This window comes from Fundulus heteroclitus, chromosome 23 (assembly GCF_011125445.2).
Source record: "Fundulus heteroclitus isolate FHET01 chromosome 23, MU-UCD_Fhet_4.1, whole genome shotgun sequence".
NCBI classification, from domain to species: domain Eukaryota; kingdom Metazoa; phylum Chordata; class Actinopteri; order Cyprinodontiformes; family Fundulidae; genus Fundulus; species Fundulus heteroclitus.
This window is the reverse complement of record NC_046383.1, coordinates 13,966,140-13,983,413: the sequence shown is the minus strand read 5'-3', so window position 1 is coordinate 13,983,413 and position 17,274 is coordinate 13,966,140. Positions and strand designations below refer to the sequence as shown.

The 17,274-nt window shown below is 40.8% G+C and overlaps 1 protein-coding gene across 7 annotated transcripts in view; it reads right to left on the bottom strand.

Moving 5' to 3' along the window:
* Positions 1 to 17,274, bottom strand: part of si:dkey-237h12.3 (teneurin-3) — a 208,992-nt gene that overhangs the window by 19,901 nt on the left and 171,817 nt on the right. For 5 of the 7 annotated variants that reach the window (XM_036127293.1, XM_012876933.3, XM_021323761.2 and 2 more), the window contains 3 exons: positions 15,394 to 15,414; positions 8,751 to 8,983; positions 5,818 to 5,972 (listed from right to left, as the gene is read on the bottom strand). In XM_036127293.1, the coding sequence (XP_035983186.1) occupies positions 5,818 to 5,972; positions 8,751 to 8,983; positions 15,394 to 15,414 (409 nt within the window). The remainder of the gene's footprint in view (positions 1 to 5,817; positions 5,973 to 8,750; positions 8,984 to 15,393; positions 15,415 to 17,274) is intronic. The other 2 variants (XM_036127294.1, XM_012876934.3) reach the window with 1 other exon arrangement.

The following is a 17,274-nucleotide window of genomic DNA, read 5'->3' as shown; positions in this document are numbered from 1 at the left end:
CTTTACATAAAAAAATATTCTATCAGTATTTTAGTGATTTTATTAGTTTAAATCCAAAACCAAAAGAGCTTAAAAGTTCTGGGTCCTCACTCGTCATAACAGATATTAAAAGATGTATAAATACACAAAACTCTCTTTACACTCCTAAGAGCAAACACACAGACTGTGAAGACTAAAGTACATCTAAAGTGATTTAGATGAATTACTCACTGAAGCAAACTGAAGAAAACACCAGCAAAAAAAGGTAAAATTCTCTTTAATGTCCAAAACCAGAAGAATCTGGAGGTTCAACAACGTTAGAATTAACAGCTACATCCTGGCTGCTGCCGTACCACAAGCTTGGCTCTGGAGGAACCGTGATACCCATTGGGATGCACAATATATTACATTTTTACAATTATTGCAACATCCATGTGCACATTAATTTTATCCCAAAGGCCTGCTTGGATTTGGAAGACCATTAGTTTGCAAGTAGCCTTCCTACTTTGTGTCAATAATACATTTAATTAGTTAGGTCAGGGGTCTAAAGCCTTTAAAATCCCCCAGTCCAGCTGAATAAAACACCTTTAGAGCTGCAAATGTTTCATGAACTGTTATCCTTTTTTATGAATATCTACTGTAGGAAATTTGTTGGATGGATAAGTTATTTTCTCTGGGATGTAAATATTTGTGGAAAATGAGGGAAAAACACATACCGTTGTTTCTAATAACATAATGTGATAAAAAAAATGTATCTAAGCAATGTTACCGGTACTTTTAGTGTCCTTCTGTTTTAGAAATTAAATGCAATTATTGCATGAAAACAAAATCACTGGGAAACAGCTGAAACCTGCATTTGATATTATATCGGTATATAAAAACATTAGTCGGGTTTTTCTAATTTTTTTGCTAATGTGGAAGGTCCAAGGAGCCACTTGTGACTCCATAGCTGCAGTTTCCAGACTCCAGAATTAGCTGTTAGCAGCCAAGATGGAGAAAGCTCGGGGAAATGTTTATTTCTATGGCACCAACTCACAACAGACGTCATCTTAAGGCTATTTAAAAAGCCAATTTTATAAAATTCTCCAGACAGATTGGTTTAAAGTTTCCTCTCTAAATAAACCCACCATATTGCACTGAGTCACTTACTCGCGTCATTCACTCCTCCTGGACCAGCGTGGAGCCACAGCGGACAGTTGCTGGCATTGCAACTTTGCAGCAATCCCTCATTTTAAGCATGCATATAGCGACAGTGGAGAGGAAAACTCCCCTTTAACATGAAGAAACCTGCAGGAAAAGGTTCTAATGTTGCGCTGTGCTAATGACCCAGTTTACTTTATGGAGGAAAAATATTAATATTCAGCCATTTCGATCGGGAATCCCTTACAAATTGTTACTGAAAGGTGCTTTATGAATACATTTGCCTTACAAATGCCAAAAACAATACAAATATTTGTAATTACAGGTTTTATTATAGATGCATGTATATTTTCCTGAATTCTGGACAATATAGATGCCTTCATAGTACTAATTTTTATTTTATTTTATGTGATATTTTGTCAGAAATATAAACAAAAAAAGATTTTATTTACAAAAAACACAAGTTACATAACCCTGATACTGGCAGAAGTATTTCTTCTATTTTTTTAATGAAGGGTGACCTATGTGGTCCATTTGGTGTGGGCTGCATACCTCAGAGTTATCCTGTAATGAGCAATGGGTTCTTATGGGTTATTTCTGTGTTTGTAAGTTTAGCAGCCGTATCTGTTTTTCCATGATGATAATGCATCTGTTTGGTGAAATGGAAGCTGTTAGTTTAAAACAGTAACGCTTTGTCTTGTGCACAAAGTGGGAGGGATTGGAACAACTTTATTTCCAACAGCAGAAGCAGCAAAACGAATAACGGTGTGAAAGTATTCACTTCAGTGTGATAAAAGTCTGTTTTATTGCCCTTTTTCTTCATTATTCATCTGAAATCAGCTTGCAAAACTCTCAAGGAGCGCAGCAGAGACAGATATGGGTGTCAAAGCGGCTATTTTGGGTCCCGGCTACAGAATTTGTTCATCTCCTCCATTAGGAGAGGGTCGAGCTTTTACGTTACCTTGTTCTGAGGGAGATCGAAGCTTTCTTGGACAAAGCCGCCGGCGGTTGTGATCCAGCAAAGAAAAAAGGTTTTATTTCCTCAGCACGCTACAGCTACTCAGTGCTCCCTTATTATCATGTGCAGAGCAAGTGTCCTCAGTGATGACAATTACTCGTGGAAGACTAAACAGTAATTCAGCTCCGTCTGCATGAGAACACGCCCTCCCAAACGCACTAATTATTCTTTGCTGCTTATAATTGGCTCTGAGATGAAAACTCATCTCTTTTTGGACTTGAAGTCACTTATTGGGGTCAAAATCTCCCCATAATATTTGCCTGTCACCTTGTATACTCTTGGAAAATGTTCAACTCAGGATCATTTAAAGATTAGGCAACAAAAAACATGATAATTGAGTAACTACAAACACATTAAATCTATCTTTTAGACAAAATTAACAGCCTTTTGTTTGTTTCTTAAAAGGAACTTTGATGGGTCTTTTAGATCAGCCAAACAGTCTCTTAAAGGAACGTTATTATTTGGCCTGAAACATTATAATCAAAGATGTCTGGTATGTGAATACATGTCTCATATGGATGAAATTCAGAAAAGCTTCTGAGTAAATAATTAGTTAATTTTAAACAGTGATTAATGTTAAAGGGACAGTGTGTAACTAATTTGGCTTTTAATTAGCAAATATCAAGTATTGCTTTTATAAATACATATTCAGGCAAAGTACAATAACCTCACATCAAAAATTAAAGCGTTCTCATAACTTACAATTAGTAGCTTAAAAATATATAGGTGTGGGTGGACCCACTGAGGAGCAACATGTTGCATCGTTATTCCTAATTTCAGTAGCCAAAAGGGAGCAAACTTGTCAGCCATATGCATTTTCCCTGTCTGTCTCCTATATGAAGTCATGCTGTCAGTGGAGGAGGTGTATAAACAAGCAAAGACGACCGTAGATCATTCTATTTACTGTTTTCTGTTGAAATGAAGGACCATCCATGCTCTTTGCCCAGCGAGAGGAAAGAGAAAGTAACCAAGAAATGAAAAGGTAATAACAGGGAGAAATTGAGAGTCTATATCGACATAGCTATTATTACCAGGTGGAGATAATTTATGAGGGAGTGGGGATTTAAAACGGATGCAGAGGTAGCAGCTTTCTGCTGGACAGGTACGTTAAGCTTATTTTGGCTGTATATAAGGAATAGTGTGGTCTCCTTTGTGTCTACGCAGAGCGGCGGAGGGATATTTCAGCCGGCCGGTTCAGAATTTCTGTAGCACAAAATTGGGCCCATTCACTGGTTTTTATAGTTGTTTATATTAGATGCCAAATAATCGACTGCACGTTCAGAAACAAGCCCAAAAAGTGAGTTTAGAAAAAAAAACAGGAAGTCTTGAGAGCAGTGACTAAAACCATTTCACACGATGACCGTAGCTATTAGCTATTAGCAGTAGCTAATAGATGGAGGACATGTTTACATCGTCACATTTATGACTCTCCACGGCTACCGTAGTAATTATTATGCGCTTAACGGCGAGGTCGCTTGTAATTTGTTCAGCGTACCACTAGATGGTGCACCACTGTGAAAATCTTACACACTGGGGCTTTAATCGATAGCCCCATTTACACTACCCTTGTTAAACCGATCCGTGTCGAGCTCGGTCCGAGCTTGGATCAGTTAACCAAGCTGAGCTTGGTTCTGACGACCGTTTACACATCACGCTATCTCGGTTCCTTGGTTTCCTCGCCTCCTAGTGACGATGAGTTATGCTCTGAAATGTAAGCCTGTGTTTTTATTCAATGAACATCCTCACATTTTTTTCCTTTTAGATCCCAGATATCTGCAAAGAAAGTCCTAATATATTTTTATACACAACATTCTGGGCATTTGAGGACAAAATCTTAACATTTTAAAAAGACAATGTTGAAGCTCAGTTTGGATTTTTTGGAGGGCTGGTAAAGAACCATTTCACAGATGCTTTTGGGATCAGGACGAACTCAGACAAGCTCTACTATAAAGGCTATAACTATCGGACATTTCAAAGAAGGAACAATGTATTCTAGACAGAATGCAGAGTTTGTGTACTTTGGTACCTTTGTTTTTTGTAAAATGTGTAAAAATCATGTTTTTTGGTGTTTTAGACCTGGCTTAAGGTCAATATCCAGTTAAAATATAATATAAAGTTGTCTGGTTACCAAACCAGTCGTGATGTGGCCCTTTTTTTAACCTTGAATGACTGCTTTCAGTCAGCAAGTCAAAGACTGATGGGTAAAAGATAAAGCACGTCTGATCTTAGTCCAGGTGGATGCTACTATTCCCAGTTTTTCTCTGTGGTTGGCGAGATGGACACATGATTTGTTGATCCGTCCCATGATGTCTTTGTTCCACCGGCACCGGTACAGAGCTGACTAGGAGAAATAAAGTCCAGGGACACAGAACTAGAATCAGTCGGCTCAACCTGTGGCTGATCAAACCAACCTGATTACAGTAGAAAAACTATTTATATGCGCCGTTCGCTTTGTTACCTTTGGTGCATTTTTGTGTAAAGTTGATCCAAAGAGCAATTATGTCTACAGATAAATCATATAACTTTGACCAACTTTGAATTTGACCAAAAGCCATTTTTTAAACCCCAGAGGGAGACTTGCTTTGTATTTCTCACATATTAATTTAGAAAAATATTCCCTGTCTTATAATAGAATCAACTTTTACGATGAATGTTTGCATGTTTGTGTTATTTCGTTTGTGCATTTAAATATTTTTTTTTTACTTGGGTAAATCACTAGGGAATTCTCATTATTGTAATTAATAGTAATATTAATTCTTCTGTACTTGTAATTAAATAACTGATACGATAAATCTTACTTTGTAAATACCCAGAACCTCCTTGCTTCTTTGAACCTTTAGGGGTTGCTTGACGGGGAGGAACACATTCTTCCTTCAGAACTGAATTTTTAGACGATTATGACAATGATTCAAGATTATTACACGTTAAACGAGCGTGACATATTATGCATTAATTGCAGATCTTTGCATTTTAATGCGTTCTAAATTTAATTCAGTTCATTCACAACAAATGTCTCGTATGAAGGCAGGTGGGAGGTCGACAGACATTAACCACATCATTAGGCAGGTGCCAAAAAAAGAACCCAGGGTGTTCAAAGATTAAACTGGCTTTTCAGATCAAGAACAATATTACCTTTAATAATGAATATCACAAACAAATCCATTAAAAAAATTCAACCCATCTGTCGGGGCAATCAACAACCACTAGCATAAATATGGAAGCCTAATTTGGTAACAACTGAATATTAAATGTATTTAATTTAACTTTTACAGATTTCAATATGCCGAGACCTGCTTGCTGCCAGAAAGTGAGCCCACTTTCCGTGGCAAAAGTTTCAATCTTCAGAGAGAGAGAAGCGCTTTCCTATTCCTGCAGCATCCAAAAAAATCTAATTTACCAAAAGAATTTGGAAACTCCAAGAAATATTATAGCCAGTGAAGTGTAAAAAAAAAAAAAGAGCCTCTTGCATGTGTTGCTGTCCCCCGTAAACCAACTGCAGTGTGTGTGTGTGTGTGTGTGTGTGTGTGTGTGTGTGTGTGTGTGTGTGTGTGTGTGTGTGTGTCTCTCAGTGTGGAGGGACGGCTCTGAAACGGGGTTACAGAGCTCGGAGCACAAGGTGGCACTGTGACACACTCTGCAACAGCGCTAACAGCTTTCTGGCAGCTCTTTGTTTAAGTCACCTGATTGATGTCCATGCTGCTGTCACAGGTCAGGGGACGAGCCGATGTCAGGTCGTTGGAGCCCAGGAAAGTGGATATGATGCCGTTCTGGTCCACCTTTCTGATCGTGGTGCCGTCGACAAAATAAATCAGCCCGTTCTTGTTCACGGCGATGCCTGTTGAAAGCAGGTGGGAGGTTTGTGGTGGAGGTGGTGGAGGTGGTGGTGGTGGGGGGGGAGGATGAGAGAAAAGCAGAGAAAACAGGGGGAAAAGAGCTTGTGATAACAGGCAAACATGGTAGATATGCCACATCTCTGCCTGCATGACTCAGTGGACAGAACACGATGGATACATGTGTCAAGCTCGCCTTCCCATTATTCAGGTCACTGCAAAAAGCACAGCCATCAATAATTCACAGGCTGCTTTTCTGCTATTAAATAATTTCTCAGGCAGAAGTGGGAAAGGCTGTATTCATACGGTATATGTATGCACTTGCCTCGCCTTGTAATCCCCTCCTGCCTCAGGACGACCTCGGAAGGTGGGGTGTGTCAACGGCGGCGGAGATTCTTTGCCTTTGCGTAATCATCGCGAGCCGCCCGTCGTTTGAGAAACAAATAAGCGAGGGGAGACCACTGGCAGCTGCTGACAAGTTTTCTTGAAAGGGGTTAAGGACGCGCAGTGGCCCTGTTGACAGGCGAGGGCTAAATTGTCTCGGTGATTGACTCAAATCTCCACGCGGAAGCCGAACCAGGGCGAGTTTGCAATAACCAGACGTCCCAAACTGGGAAACTACATCAACAGACTTCCACATCACACCGTGTCACCGTGCTGCTTAATAGAGATCGTTGCCTTTGGGAATCGAGCCATACCTCATATCCAGGAACGCTGTTTATTTTTTTTTTGTTTTGTTTTTCTCCCCCATTCCGGTTTTAATGCGGCGCGTTACGGGATTTAATCCCCGGATGAACAGCGGACGATCGCTCTATAGTTTTTCAAATAATTTAACTGTTATGAATGCGCTGTAACTTTACTCTTACCTCCAGAGGATTTCTTTTTTTCAATGGAGTCTTTAAAAGCTTCTATGGAAGGTTAGTGGTTTGGTTTGACCTGTGGGCGAGGGCGGCACAAGATTGCTTTCTGCTAAAACATTGACGAGCTGTGGGAGCTCGCGGTGAATCCTTGGGAGCTGGCTATCTGACAGCCCGAGATTCTCAGACAGATGAAATGTGCCACATTTGAGCAGAGTTCAGCAAATGTCTGAGAAGAGAAAAAGGAAGGGAAAAAAATGGAGCCATCTGCCGTTTCTTCTCTTGTCTCGGCTTCCACCCACTCCATCATTAGAGTCGTTCCCTCAGATTGCCTTCACTCAAGCCTTTATCACCTAGCCGAAGCTTAGCCATCGGAGCCGGGCACTCAGAAAGAAGACAGCGACGAGCGCAAAACAATTCATCCTCGCCTTTTATTCTGAAAGAATTTATGGAAAAGGCAGCAATTTTGCCACAAATGGACCGCTGCTATCTGAATGTGGACAACAGGTTGTGCGAAGCACTTATCGGCTTGTGGGCAGCGGTTATTTCAGAAGGAGCATTAAAAGCCAGGAAAACTTGACTTTTACAGTTCTTTGCAAAAGTGTTCATGGCCCTTGAACTCTTTGCTGTTTTGTCACGTTACGACCGCACACTTCAATGTATGTTATTGGGAGTTTATGTGGAGGAGCGACACAAAGTAGTGCACAACTGTGGAGTGAAAGGAAAATAATTCACGGTTTTCAAATTTACCAATAAATGGTGTGGAAGACATTTGTGTCCCAACTGAGCTTTGCACATGCAGAATGGTTGAAGTTCTAACAGATTGGATGGAGATTGTTTGAGGACATCAACTTTCTCACATTTTCTCAATTGCATTTAAGTCTGGACTTTGACTAGGCCATGTTGATACATGAACCTGCTTTAATCTAAACCAGTCCATCGCATCTCTGGCTGCATGTTCAGGGTCGTTCTCCTGCCACGGAAAATGTCATCAGGTTGATCAAATTTAGTTCAAACTTGGTCTGATTTAACCAAATTTGCATGTTTGCTGTTTCCCCTGCATGGCTTGTGGGAACAGGACTTCTTTGCAAGACACAATTTGTTTATCCGTTAACAATTTATGCATCTTGAGCTGCGGATCTTTGCAGCTCCTCCAAAGTTGGCCTCTTATCTGCTGTTCTCGTTGATGCTCATGTTGCTCAACCCGTCAGTTCAGATCTTGGCAGGTCTGCAGCTGTGGCAAACGCTTTTCGTTTTCAGACGACGACTTAAGATCTTGGAAGCCTGGGATGTTGTTGCAGAACCTAACCAGCTTTAAATTTCTCCCCAACTTCCTGCCCGACTCATGAAACAGAACAGCTGCTTTTTAACTGAGACTAGAGGGTTCTGCACCGGATTTTATTTAGGAGCGTCAGAGTGAAATACAAACACACGTCACACTTTCCTGAATCGTCTTTGTAGGAAAGATTCTGAAAAACCTTAATTTTTCTTCTTAATTACTCTGTACTTCGGTTGCATGCAGACAAAATGTGAAAAGATTCAAGGTGTACAAATACGTTTTTCACGGATCTGTAAAAGAACAAGCGCAAGAGAATGAATAATAAACTAAAAGACATCAATATTTGAAATATTGTCTCAGAGAAATATCCTCCCATGGAAAATAAAGCACGCTTTGCACTTCTGGAGGTCACAGCCTTTTTAACAGGGAGCACAAAGCAGCTTTTATTTATCGATGTTTTCTTAGGGAGCCGTTCCTGTTTGCTTTGAATTTTACACGAGAACTACGACCAAAACTAATTAATTACAAATGAGCACGCTGTCGTTGGGCACGGCGCATAAATTCAGATGTAGCAGGCGTCACTTCAGAATGAGAAATCCATCACCGTTCAGCCTGCCCAGAACATCTCCATCATTTTTAAACCATACCTTTGGGTCCGGTGAGCGAGGCCTCCGTCGCCTTCCCGCCGTCGCCACAGTGGTTCTCATCGAAGGCCAGGCAGTGTTCTCCGGTTCCCGCGACCACCTCGGCGTTGGCCTGCAGCTCCTTGGTCCCGCTCAGCACTTTGGGTCGGTAGATCCGCCGGGAGTTGGTGTCCGACACGTACAGCTGGCCGCTCACCGGATCGGTTGCCAGGTAGTACCGGTGCGCTGGGTTGTTGCTGCGTTCAAGGCAATAACTCAGAATAAATTAAAACTGCGGACGGCATTTATCTTTAAAAGCTCCTTCCTTACAGCAGAGATTGACCGGCTTTTAATGGTGCAAATCCATCTGTAAGATTTGATCCCATTCATCAATCTCTGGAATATATTAGAAGCTACATTCAACCAGACTTTTTCAGACCTGATGCTGTTTTTACACCGAGCCATGACAGATACATGCCTTCCTTTTATTTCCATTAATAGTCTACTACAGCATCATTTTCCTTTGGGGTTATTAAAGTTTTCTTTCTTCAATTTGGTTCTGTTTTAATTAAATTCTATTCATACACAAACTGAGCACTAATAAAATTAAGCCTGCACCATCTGGGACCCACTCTGGGGATTCTCTAGTTAGAAAACTGTCCTCCGTAAATACTCTGAGAAAATGTAAGACAAGAAAACCAAAACAGTGTTACTATAAATGTTGTTCGACATGCCGATAAACACACACAAAGTGACAGAAACGCAGAAATACCCACATACACACAGAGCCGGCCTGCTGAAGATGTTTAAAAAACCTTCAAATAAATTCATCTTTGAGAATTAAAACCAAGTCAAGGAAACATCCACACTGCGAAAACCAACTACACTAAACTCAAAATAAGTTAGAACTTTCTTGAAATTTGTGTATTTGTCCTTTATTTGAGCAGGTAAATAAGATGTTTTGCCAGTGGAATAAGATTTTTGCGCTCAAAATAGGAGCAATTCATCTCAATCATCTTATTTCAAGTGCAGGATGTCTAATTATCTTATTTTAGGGGTCAAAATACTTATTCCATTGGCAGATAATCTTATTAACCTGCTCAAATCAAGGACAAATACACTCGTTTCAAGAAAATGTAACTTATTTTTAGTTATGTTTTTGCAGTGCAATGCTAGAAAGTGGTGTTGTTAGCAGGAACCCTGGTGATCCCACCATAAATGCACTTTAAAATCAACACCTTTTCATTGAAACGTTTTTAACCACAGTTTATCGCAACTGAACTAATAATCCATGAGTGTTTGTTGGTGTGGGTATAAGGACGACGGGACACACAGAGGCCCGTTTCTGCTAGCCGCCGGGCGCTAAGCTGAACGAGAACTCAGGTTTAGTTCAGCTGACAGGCACAGCAAGAGATAAAAAAACAAAAAAACATTTCAAAACGTCTCTGTTAGCAGCAAAATGCAACAAAAAGGCCCATCTAGGCGCCACGATGTCAACCAAGAAAAAAAAAGTATATTCTGTTTTATCAGCAAAAACATAAAAATGCTGAGTTTGCATAACTCTGCAGGGATTTTTAGCTGGAACTGTGTGCTTTGATCAGGGGAGACTAAGGCTGAGCTTTTTGCAACAAACCCTCCAGGTGAGTTCCACACGAGACAAAGGAGGACTACCGCCTCCGTGGTTCTGTAGGCCTGGGAAGCTTGTTGGACTCCATGGTATCGGTAACTCCTTCATGTACCGATAGAGTAGAAATAAATGTCTGGAAGTATGTGAGAAAACGAGTCGTCCTCGCATCATTCAGCAGGATCAAGAACCCAAAATGTGTGGCCAAAGCGACAAATAGACGACCAGACACAGAATGTAGCTTCTTAACTGACCATCACACACCTCGGGCCTAAATCCTTCAGAAAAGCTTCGGGGTGGGCTGTGAGTTGAGGGGATAAGAGAAAATCCAGGACTTTGGATCATCTAGAGAGATTGTGCAAAGAGGATTGTTTAAATCTGTCTCTCTGTGGGCTCCAACTTTGCTAAATGTTCTGAGAAAAGTACGCTGGAGGGGCCCCCATAAAGGTTGGCTTTCTGTATTTGTTTGCGCTACTGCAGTAACATTTATGTTAATTTATTGCTGCACATCATGTTTGTGGGCTCTGCCTCACCATCCTGAACGCACCATCCACAGCTTTTAAACCTTTTACAGGGTAAAAAAAAGAAAGAAAAAAAACCTGGATGTCGGCACGGTTAACGCTTTGGACGGTGGATTAATTGATTAAACTAAAACGAGACATTTATAGCACCACCGACGTTTGTCACAACTCGGTTCCTGGGTTTATTAAACAATTTGAGCCCGATATCACTTTCACTGGTAGAGTTGACAGGGATAACACCCAAAGCAATAAAACATTAACAGCCAAGTCCGGTAAATATTAGACTCAGTGTCATTCTCAGCAGTAACTTCATCTTTAATCACAACCCGTCTGAAGGCAAAATTATAGATCTGCTCCTTCCAGTAGGTATTTTTAGCGAGCAAGGAGCACAAATACAGCCTGAACTGGAGATACACCTGCAGTCTGAAGCCAAAGGTACGATGGTTAGAGAAAAGCGTTGCTGAGTGACTATATAAGGTCTCCAGCTTCATGCTGGAATACATTAACCACCTGTAATTCTATTAAAGTTGACAGTTTTAAAAGAGCGATTCATTTAGCACAAACCTTGACTCGGTGGGATTTGCTGTGACTGCAGACAAAAGCTGAAAGGAAATCTGAAACGGCTGGAGCTCGTCATAATAGCAAATGGAAGAGTAACACAGAGGAAGGCAAGCGCTCCCTCTTTGTATGCATGGAATAAATGAATATGCTGCATCTAACCTACAGAAAGTTATTACAGACAGACCTTCTTGGTGTTCAGTTATTATCTTTAAAACCAAGATCTTACTGGGAGCAGCATTGTCACGTGAACAGATAATGAACTTAAGAGGGAAATAATTTGTGAACACTATAAATAATTCCCCCAGCCGGAAAAACAACAAAAAAAAACAAAACAAAAGACGAGGATGGAGAAAAAAAAGGAAAAAAACTGGAAAACAGAACATGGAACAGTGACTAAATTTAACCGGATATCACCACAGTGGGGTTCCAGTTTGCAAAGCAGAAATGACAACTTGCGTGCCAGATCATTTCATCTGTTATGAGACTCCTGTGGGGAGAAGCCTCTGGAAATTACAGAAATGACGGGCTTGTGTTGACAAAGTGCAACAATTAATGCCGTCTCTTTCTGCTTAATTTGCATTAGTTACTGTCAAGTAATGGACGGCGGCGTGAATACAGGCGGATGTGTGAACTGCAACGTGACACGGCTGATGGTTTTTATCTGCGTACAAACTGACTGCTGGATGTGTCAGACGTGGGGATTTTAGCAAACTGGAGTTATTTAAAGTCAACTGACCTCAGGCAGAACTGAAACGTACTCGAGGATAATTAGAGAGCTCAAAACAGAGGCCGTAAAAAGCAAATCGCTGTGCAGCCGTAAACGTTGCTGCTGCGCCGGCCGTACTGAGGCATAACGTCAGCGCCGCTTCGGCCCGGGATCTGGATAATGTGGCCCGGCGAAATAAATGTGGCAATGAAACATCTTTGTGAAATGATAGAGATGTGGTCGTAAAACTTGACGGCCGTCATAAGTCCAAGTAAATGTTCAAAATAGGTGGGCACTGTTTGAGATCTTATAAAAAATTCAGCAAGTCAAACATAAGTAGCTCCTTATTTTACAGTCAACCTGCAGGGCGTTGGACATAATAAATGAGGAAGTGGCTCCGGTGTTTTACGGTTCAATGAAACATTTATGCAGCAAATATTACCTATGTGCACCTCCTGATGGTAAAACACATGTAAGTTGGAAGGGAAATTTTACGAGCTCTTGGAATTACTATTTGTTCGTTTTGGAAAATGCATTTTCATTTTTTTTTTCCCTGCGTTTTTTTTCTACTTCATCTTAAGAGTTTGACCAGAGCTGTCACAGGTGCTAACGCAGGTGTCAGTCACCTCCTGCTCAGGCAATCACTGAGTCCTGGAAGCTGGCGTTGCCCTGCAGGGATTCAGAAAGCTCTGACTGATCTGGAATTCAGCAGCTCTCAAAGCATCAAGCTGCTGCATGTCACTCTGTCTCCATGCTCCCTTCACTGCCTTGTTTTTGTTGCGCTGTGCCCAAGTCTCCCAATATACCTCTGCATTCGTGTTCCAAAGAGGACTTTTTCTCCAACATTTTACAACGATTTTCCTGTTTAAATGATCTTCAATTGTCCATTTTAATCAGAAAGAATGTCAGATTTAGGCTGATTTTACTCCTCTCTACATTGTTCTTTTTCAGAGGAATATTTTTTAGATTTTTAGAACAATTAATTAACCTGTCGTAGACTGGGCACCTATCCAGGGTATGCCCCACGTCTTGCACCAGCAATCCTTAGCAGATTTTTAGACCTTGTTGAGAAAGCTTGTGAAAGCCCAGAGAACTATCCAGGGACTATTTGTAGAAAATGTGCTACTTAGGGCCAGTTTAAAACCCTCTAAGCGGCACGTTTCTGCATTCCTTTCATCCAGTGGTGAATTTTCCACCTGTTTAAACCTATCTTTGTGTCTAATTAAGACGTGGCGGCGTTGAATTCATTAGGGCCCGGAGCCTTTTCATTCAGCTGAGTGTTGGAAATGATCAGGGAATCTGAGTTCACTGCATGAATCTGGCAAATTAGATTTGAAATTCACACAAAGGTCCCTCATCCAGTTCCCATAATCTGGTCATCTCACCAGAGGCGTTGCTGTGACAGCCAGCTTAATAAAGTTACGGCGGTTTCACTGTCTGGAGCACCTCTTGCTCTTGTCATGTTAATCACTGGGCCAAGCTAATTGCCACCAAGAAGCATCTTCACTTGATACAGCGATGTTGCCATGTTCATGAATACAGAGCAGTTGTGCAAGGCCCTCCGGATGAGAACATCTGCCAAACACAATCACCAGAAATGTAATTACAAGCTTTGCAGTGATACGGAACTTTATTTCAGAGCCCCGACGTTGGTTGTGCAGGCGTCTCTTTGCGTTTCTGCATTACTTTTCAAATCGGTTAAGGCTCCTTATGCATGTTTTCCTCTTTTACATAAAGCAGATGCGCTAATTCTGAAAATCTGTGTACTCTCCCTCGTGTTTAGATGTAATCAAGCCATCACTGATTTGCTATAATTACAAAAGTTAATCGCTGGTGCTTAAACGGCTGGAAAAAGGCAAAGCAAATGTATTTGTGCAGCACCGTTCATACACAAAGTCATTCACATGGCTTTACAGTAAAAAAGGTACGTAAAACGAATTACATTAAAAAGGAGAAATCCTTCATTCAAAAAGAAAACTGTTAAAATGTAATTTAAACAAAAAGATGAATAGCAGAGACTTTATAAAAAATAACTAATTAATTAAATGTTAACCTATACAGGAAAAGCTACAGTAAACAGGGATGTTTTCAGTCCTGATTTAAAGGATATGGCAATTTCTGCACTGCTCAGGTTTTCAGGGATCTTATTCCAAAGCTGAGAGTGGTCCATAACCACCAGTAACTGTTTATTAATTAATTAGGCCCAATACCAGTAAGTGGCTCGTTAGACCATAACAATATATTTAAATTTCCTTTTACAATCAAGTGGCCTGTGCTGTGATCCCGATTTAGAATGATTGCAGCGATGCTCTTAAGGTGGTAGCTGACAGACTTAGTGATGGATGTGTTAGGCCTTTGGTCTGAGTCCATCACAATGACTGGGTTTCTGCCATGTTTTCTGCTATTTTGTCTCAGTCCATTAGAGCGCAGATTCCCTACATTTCTCTACAGATGCTCCACAAATCTAAGCTGATGTGACATTGTAGGGATCTTCAGCCATTACCTGGGATTTTGAAAGCCCTTCATGCGTACACATTTACCTGAGTATTTAGAATTCCCTGGTGTCCATACTTCCCTAAGTAAAAGGTCCTGGTCTGGGGGAAAGACTTTCAGATCATCCCAGATTTGCTGAGGGACGGATTTATGTGCTGAACAGCGATTAGTCGACCTTTTCTTGCAGGGTTCTGACTTCTGCTCACCTGCAAAATGTAGGACCTGTGTGTCTACGTCATACAGATTCATATTTAAGTATACTTTTTGCTTGTTTGGCCTTTAGTTTCTTATTACTGCCACCCGCTGGACTGAAGGTGTAGTGCAGTTCTTCTTGCAACTCCCCCATACGTCACTAGGTGGATTTGAATACATTTCCTGCAGCCTTGCAGAGCAGTGGAAACATGAAGCACACAAATTACCCAGGATTCCTTTTACCTGGGTAAGAAAAATCCCTGGTATTTAAATCCTGGCACTTTTGATGGGGCTATAGACCTTAAGTAAAAGTGGGATGAGAATGGAGCCCTGAGGATCTCCACATGTGACCACATTTGCTAAGATTTATATCTGGCAAGTGACACAAAGCATCCGAGTGCCAAATATGATTTAAATCAAATTTAGTGCAGTTCCAGTAAGTCCTAGTCACTGTTCCAGTCTATTACTATGTTGTTACCAGCTGTGTCAAGTTCAGTGCTGAGATCCGGGAATAAAAAGGCAGAGACAGAGACAAGAGACAAGCAGAAAGGACAAAGTCAACACACCTACCTGTGTCTAAAGTCTTTATTTCTATGACACGATGCAGAGGAAGCAGAAAAGAGAGGAAAGAGAATAAAGACAATGAAATTCAAACATTTTAGAGGAACACTTTGTTTTTTTATTTATTTTTTTTAAGACTCTCTCACAGTTTCTTGTCTGATTCTCCACCAGATGCTCTGAGAAACACTTTTTTATTGTTAATATTTAATAGTTCAGCGAAACTAGTGTAAAGAAAGTCAAACCAGAAGCCTCGTCTTTCTCAGAGCCTGGTGAGGAAACTAAGAAAGTCAAAGTCGTCCTTGAAGAAGCCAGCCAGCAGACGTGCGATGACAGTGTGTCTGGCAGACGGCGCAGAGGTGGAGTTACAACCCACAGAGAGGAAAAGGCGTCCTCCTGTGTTCATGAAGCGCCGTCCGGCATTACCACGGCTATTCTCAATCTGACCGCTCGTATTGACATATTGATTCAGCCATTTGCTACATTGACCACTGAAGCCAGAATATAAACACAGGCTTAAAGGAAACAGTGGCTGAAGGAGGTTCTGGAGGATTTTATTTGCACAAGGCAGCATGACTGAAACCAAGTGCATGTTTGCTCTGAAACAATCGATTTCTGACACATTGTTCTCTGTAAAAACCTTTGACATTTTTCTACAGCGTGGTCAAAAAAAGAGATTCTGTCCTTTCACGTTCTGATTAACTTTAATTCAATTAAGCCAAAAAAAAAAAGTTCTTAACCTCTTGCAGTAGAGCTTCTCTGTGTTGTAAAGCATCATTTGTCTGGTAAAGGGCTGCTGAGCGTCTACATTATGTTGGTTTAAAGCAGCGCCCTGCTTTTCCTCCAACATCCGTTATGTAGTGGCGGATGCCTGTGCAGGTGCATTAGCAGACTTCCAGGGTGGATTAGCATGTTCCCCTTCCAATTCAGCTCTGCTCTCGACATTCACCCTTTTAATCCTGATATTAACTCTCATAACCAGTGAACAGGGAGCCAACAGTGCAGGGACCTCCATCATTTTAAGGCGGTTTTCATGTTTTTTTGTCATGTAACTGTCTGGTGAAGGATAACGGCCCGATGTACATTTAATCAACATCTGCCACTTTAAAATAAGCCAACTGGCCGAATCAGAGTCATTGCTGAGAGACGCCAACTTGGCATGGGGACGTAAATCATCCCAATTACACGCTGAAGACAGGATGTCTTTCCTAATTATGGAGATGGATGGGGAAAAGATTTCAGATTTCAATGCGGAGAGGAAATATGTGTGTGAATTAAAGTCTGCCTACCGTGCCATTTTAGTTTGGCCTCACCATGCTGAACTCTAGAGACAGCAACGGAGAGCGACATCCTTTACTCCTTCACACTTCAGGGGTCAGTGAAAGTGCATTTTGGAATTTCCCCCTTTTTCCTTGTCTTGTAATTCAGACGTTGAAACTTTACACGTTTCTTCTTTTTGATTTTTGACACATTTTTGTTTTATATATTGAAACAAATTTTATATCGAAGATGAACTAATGAAATACAAAAACCTCTTTTTAAATGACGATCTGCAATATTTCTAAAAAAAAAAAAAAAAAAAAAAGCTAACCAAACCAGGCTGACCCTATGTGAGAAAGTAACTGTTAAATAATGAATTAATTAGTGGACCAGCAGGGCCACCTGTGAATGGTAAAATAAAAAACATGTAGGTTTTAAAATGGTCTAGTCAAAGTTTGGACTTGAATTTAATATTTATACTGTGATATGACCTTATACAGGTTGTTAATGGTTGTTAATATAGCCTAATGAATACAAGACAACTGGGCTAAATTACAATAATAATAATAATAAATCCAATAAATCACAAATGCTTGATGTCAGTTATTGCTGCTGAGGAAGATATTAGGTTTA